This window comes from Prorops nasuta, unplaced genomic scaffold (assembly GCF_024137725.1).
Source record: "Prorops nasuta isolate Cenicafe-Biocafe unplaced genomic scaffold, Cenicafe_Pnas_1.2 PNAS00034, whole genome shotgun sequence".
Lineage (NCBI taxonomy): Eukaryota > Metazoa > Arthropoda > Insecta > Hymenoptera > Bethylidae > Prorops > Prorops nasuta.
The window spans coordinates 159,847-166,254 of NW_027116831.1; the positions used below are offsets into that span (position 1 = coordinate 159,847).

The window sequence follows — 6,408 nt, forward strand, 5'->3', positions numbered from 1 at the left end:
GCTGTCTCCCGTTGGGCCTCCCTGGCCCGCTTACGCTCCACTCGGGAGAGCTTGCGGACAGGGGTGCTCAACCCAGGTGCCTCGGCCACCTCGACCGCTGCCACGACTTCGTGGTAGAGGCCTAGGTCCGCTCGGAAGAGAGCAGCCAGCAACTCCACTAGACTACGTCTAGGAAGACCCTGATTGCTCCCCTCCATCAGTGATGGGAACTTGTGGGAATTCGGTATCCCCACCATACCTCCTCGAGGGAACTAACACAATCGTATGTCTCGTTCGTGTGAGCCGAGTCTGCTGCACTCGGCTTGAGTCGCTAGTGCTTTAAGCGCAAGCGCATGTAAAGCCATCATCGGCTGAGTTCGGTGGACTTCGGTGCATGTCGGGTCTGCAAGCGTGATACACATAGATCTCTCTGTCTTTCGCGAGTCCTCGATGAAAGTTATCCTTCCTTAGGCGATCAGCTGTGCTGCTAGAGAAGGATAGCGACTATTATATTCTCCCTCTCTTTCTCTTCTAAGTTTAATTCGACTAATTTATGACTCTCCAAATAAAATCTCCTCGATCAATATTTTTGTTTAGCTGATCAGCTGGGCCGCTGGAGAAAGATAGCGACTGTTGTCTTCTCGCTCTCATTCTCTGCTCAGTTTAATTCGATTAATTTATGACCCTGCAAGTAAATATTGATAGAAGTATTCATTTTTCTGAACGCTGTGGGGCTTGGAAAAATATAATTTCTTTCAAGCTAACCTGGAGAAAACGCTTAATCAAATTTTCAATGTATACGTTTTAAAGGGAAAAATTTGTAATTTATTTCTGTAAAGTTAATAAAAGCATAAGCATAAATTACAATAACATATAGCAGTACAAAAGACTTCTTAAATTTAAGAGAATTGAAGAACTTGTAATGCTCCTTTATGTATATATATTTTCAGCCGGATATATAAATGTAATTACTATCAGACTTTTCTTACCTAAATATGTATTTCGCTGACTAGAATAATTTTATATTATGTAATTACCTCTTCGACGATTCAATACAAACATATGATCTAAGACTTATTGTATTTGGCTAACGAATGTACATATGTAGCGTTGAAACATGTAACTCTTCCATGTAATTTCTCCGTTCCATTGTGATGATTCTGTAATAGATTTCATGCATTTATTTCTTGTTTACTTTCTCGAAATAAATATGTATTATAATATAATATCTGTGTTATCATTTGTATTATAATCCTTACATTTAAGTATTTATATATGTACACATCCAATTTATCTATAGGAAAAATTGATGCAATCACTAATCCTTTATAGAGAAAAATATTGCATAAAATAAATATGCTATTATATAATAAAATTACTTACTTCAGCATTTTTGTTTACGACTACCATAATTTACATGAAATAAGTCATGTGAAATTTGTACGTAGTTATTTCAAAACAAAAATGATTTTTTTTTTTTTTTTAAAGGGAAAAATGCGTCGTAGCACACTAAGTAACACGGGTAGATACAGTTACTGAAAAAATTGATCGTATATTACGAGAAAAATACAAATTTCTATCATTCAATATTTCAAATTATTTTGTGTAACGAATATATACTTATTGCATTGCTATTATGCAATTATTAGTAATAAATATTTATTTATAAACGACAAAATATATTGAAATATTGGATGAAAAATATTTATAAATTTTTCATATTGATCGGTCAAAATTTCATAGTAATTGTATATTGCAACCGTTTACTGAGTAGTGTGGGACTCACTATCTCCATGCCTGTGCCGTTTAACATATTCAAGACAGAGAACAATGTTTACAAATGAATGTAATTCACTGCTTATTTATACGATCGTAAATATGTTGAAATCGGGCTACATGGTTCTTATGATAGCACCTACCCACTAAAAAACCCTGAATTCACGAATTGTCGAAACCGTCAGACACTCGATAAATGAAATTGCAAAGCTTGTGATTGCTTTATGTATATCTTGTAATATTTGTCGAACCCGTCAGATATATTTTGCTCTTGTTCTTAAATTTGTCGAATCCGTCAGACATATGTTGCTCTTTTTCTTAACTTTGTCGAACCCGTCAGACATATTTTGCTCTTGTTCTTAAATTTGTCGAACCCGTCAGACATATGTTGCTCTTTTTCTTAACTTTGTCGAACCCGTCAGACATATTTTCATTCAGTGTTAAGTAAATCATCTTCGTCATCATCGTCGTCACTTTTGTACGCGTGAATGGTCAAAGTTCTTTCATTCTCTACATAACTTTTTGCATATAAATTACTTCTTTCCGTTAATTTTAAGTGATTATTATTTATTGGCATTGTAATGCTATCACTGTTTGTACACTTTAAGTAATTCTTAATTACGCAGATTGAATTTAGAGTTGCAGAGCTAATACGATTTCTCTTTTTCGTTTTCACGTCGGGTATTATAGAAAAACAACGTTCCGCTTCTGCATTTGAATGTGGCAAGGATCGGACTATATTTAAAAGAGATTTCAATTGAGGATACTTTTCCTTTCCTTCGCATGTAGTTTGCGATATTTTAATCCACATGTCATCGAAAGACATTTTAGACCACGCGTCCTTTTGATTTACCGATTCATTGTTATGTAGAGAAAACCATTCTTGTTTTAATTCAATTTCGTTTCCAATATTGAATAAATTATTAATTTTTAATAATATGGTGGCTGATGAATCACGATCCGAATCGAAAAGAGAGCATTTGTAATCAAGAATTGTTAGATATTTGAAAAATGGAGCATCGATTGGAAAACGGTTACGGATTTCATCTGCAGCTTTCATTAACAATTTCAAACAATTTTGTTTGATGTGATCAGCTTGCAGTATACTTAAAGTACCTTCGTCCAATTTCTCTTGCAAATAATCCTTACAATCGATACCAATATTTATTTTTTCTATTTCCATAATATTTTGTTCACGCGAAAAAGTTATTGTACGGAAATTGTCTTCATCAATGAGACATTTTAATAATGCAGGTTTCAAGAATTGGCTTAATATGAAAATTAGAAGTTCTACCGATTTCGGCTGTAATAAATGGATTTTTGTATCGCGAGATTGAAACTCTGCATTAAAAGCACTGAATTTATTTAAAACGAAACGCAGAAAATATAAATACGCTTTAGTCTCCGCATTTTGCATACATTTGTGCAATTCGGTAGCTTGTCTATTGTTTTCAGACGACAGTTCCAACAGAAAATTATTTAACACGTCCCAATTTTCTATTACGCGATCAATACACTTGTGGCGAGTGAGCCACCGAGTTTCGGCGTGTTTCAAAAGATTGATTGTCTTATCCGTGAAACATCTTTGAAATTCCCGGAAAATTGCCGTTCTTTTAGGGCTACCGTTTATAAAATTTACTATATTTTTCACGAAATCCTCGGGAAACGAAGGAAGCGTTTTACATGCTGCAGATGCAGCAAGTGCTGATACGTGGCATATACACGGAATTGTTATTATTCTCGGATTTTTTTCTAACATTTTTGTACGAAACGATGTATTTTTTCCGATCATAACCGATGCATTGTCGCAGCTCATCGCTATTACTTGAACTAAAGGAATTTGTTTCTTAATCAATTCGTTATTAAATGCGGTAAATAATTTTTCCGCTGAACAATCTCTTGCATCAAGATTAATTAGTTGCAAGAGGCGCGCTTGTATATGTAATGTTATTGGTTCTACGTACCGTACCATTATGGAGAACCATTTTTCATTCGTTATATCCGATGTCTCATCAACGAATACAGAAAACTTTGTATTTTGTAGCGTTTCTGTGAGACTCTTCGTTTCTTCGCGACAAACGACGTTATTCACAATTTTCGATAATTTGTGACGTCCTAATTTTATGGCTTGAAGGTCGTGCGGATCCTTGCCTATAGTTTTAAAAATATCTATCATCGCGGAACTCGATACATACGGAATATTATGTTCTACGAAAAAAGTAGCTAATCTAATTTCAGCCGCCTTTACGCGATCATTAAAATCAATATTTACTTCCTTTTCAACGTCAGAAAAGGTAGTAGAGGTGCCCGGGAGGTTGCGGCATTCAAAATTTTCTGCGTTTCTTTTATGAATACTGGAGTTTTCGTGTTTCCCGATTTCCGAATGACCGCAATCTAAGGATTTTTTGCAAATTAAACAATGAAACTTACTTTCATTTTCAGGGACCGGTTGTACCCATTTCCTCCAAGACGGATTACTGTCATACCACTGATATTGGAACTTCTTTTTACATCTTCTCTTCTTGTTTTCCGGACTAGAAGACATTTTCATCCTTTTCGACACCGGACTTGATGACATTTTTCACAGATGCAAAACAGAACTTTTCACTTCTCAACACAAACTTTCAAAATTGATAAGATATATGCTACCAATTTAAAACGTTTAAGGCAACTGCCCAAGAGACAGCGGCTGTATGTTCCTTTATAAATTTATTATTGTTTACAAATAAAGGCAGCGATACGACTTTTACGGAAAGTAGTTAATTTCAAGACTGTTACATTATAAGCAAGTAATTATTTAAAAAAAAGATTCATTTTTCCGCAAGGATTCGAACCTGCGACCACAGGTTCAACAGTCCCGCGCCCTAGGTACTCGACCGTTCGCCTTTTTACAGGAATTAAATATATTACGCACACTTTTGAGGATTGAGTGTACTTAGAAATAATGAAGAAACATTTTTCAAATCTTATAGAATTTTTGGATGCTTCAAATTTGCTCTGAATTAAGAATGTCATTATTCATTATTTCATTATCCACGCTTATCTACAAATCTTCAATCGATAGACTGATTCTGAGTGGACATCCGCTATTATATTTTCTGATTTTGCGTACATATTTTAAAATATTATACTTTTTCATGTTTACTAGTAATCAACATTATTTTAGGTAACAAAATTACGTGGGGTGCTGAATTATCTACACCAGTAATTTTATTAAATGCTGGCCTGCTGTATTCCTATATTTTGAAGTAATACTGTTTACACTTTATATACACGGTAGACAGCTAATTACTCACAACAAAAATAAACAGGAGAAAAGCTGATTTCTTAAGAAATCATATACTCCAAACATGTATGATTTCTTAACTCTAAAGTCAGAGAAACAATAGGACACCCTGTATATTTATTTGTAGAAGATACGAAGAGACAATATAATCGTTGCTCACTCGTATTATAACTTGTGACAGTGACAGGTGTCAAAACAGAGGATAATAAAATCATGTAAGTACATTTAAAATTGATATCATATCACTGTAAAATATTAGAATTTATCCCCTTTGTGTTTATTGCATGTAATATTAAATTAGCATAAATTTTGATTTTTTAAAGATTTCTTTTATGAAATTAAATCCAGTAACTTCTACAAAACCAATCTTTTGACCTTCAATCACTTTTAAAATAAATTCATATTAGTACGGTTGACAAAACATAGAACTTTTCAAAATTAACGGAAAAAATATAATTAGCTTTTATATTAATGATTACAATTATTAACAATTAATCTCAGAACCCTTTAAACAAATTATTATTACTATTTATTAATTACTTTTTTGATTTTTCGCAGGGCCATATCGGAAGAAGACTCCATTCTTTGTAAGTAAAAACGCACATTTTACACTAAAGATATTTTAAAATATAATTTTTAAATAATATATAATTATTTTGCAGATACGGAGAGGGAATTAATTCTGCAGCTGTTGGAGCAGAGGGCAGAGGATAGGCGGATCCAGCAGCAGCACCATAAAGATATGGAGAACCAGCAGAAGCTGCTGCTGGACCGCCTAGGCGAACTGCAAGAGCAGTTGCGGCAGCAGCACCGCCAGCAGGAGCAGCAGCAGCAAAAGCTGCAAAACTATCAGCTGGAGCTGCAACAGCTAAGGGCGAAGATGGAGCAGTTGCAGCTCCAGCAGCAGCAACAGCAGCAGCAACAACAGCAACAATCACCTCCGCCGCCTCCTCCGCCGCCGCAGCAGCACCAGCAGCAACAACAATCACCTCCGCCGCCTCCGCCGCCGCCGCCGCAGCAGCAGCAGCAACATCCGCAACAGCAACAACAACCACCTCCGCCGCCGCAGCGACAACCCCCGCGGCAGAGGGTGACCCGGCCAGCCCGGGCTGAAAGATCCGGCTATGTTGGTAAGATATGAAGATATTAATTATTAAAAAATGTCAACTTATAAGTCTCAACGAAGAGCAATTTTGGAGGCCGGAATCAATTGTAGTGAAACATTTTTAATTACAGCGATTTGTAATAGTTGTAATATTCAAGACCATGACTAAACGATTTTAATTTTCATTAGCGGACAGAGCCATAAATTTTAATGTTACGATCGACACGTGTTACAATTGATTTCGATCTCCTTACTTTTCATT

At 35.4% G+C, this 6,408-nt stretch overlaps 1 protein-coding gene across 1 annotated transcript; it reads right to left on the bottom strand.

Annotated features, from left to right (window-relative positions):
* Positions 1–2,185: 2,185 nt before the first annotated feature.
* LOC136783566 (protein FAM200A-like) lies at positions 2,186–4,333 on the bottom strand. The gene has a single exon (XM_066743822.1). It carries the CDS (start codon positions 4,331–4,333, stop codon positions 2,186–2,188), a length of 2,148 nt encoding a protein of 715 aa, XP_066599919.1.
* Between the last annotated feature and the right edge of the window lie 2,075 nt (positions 4,334–6,408).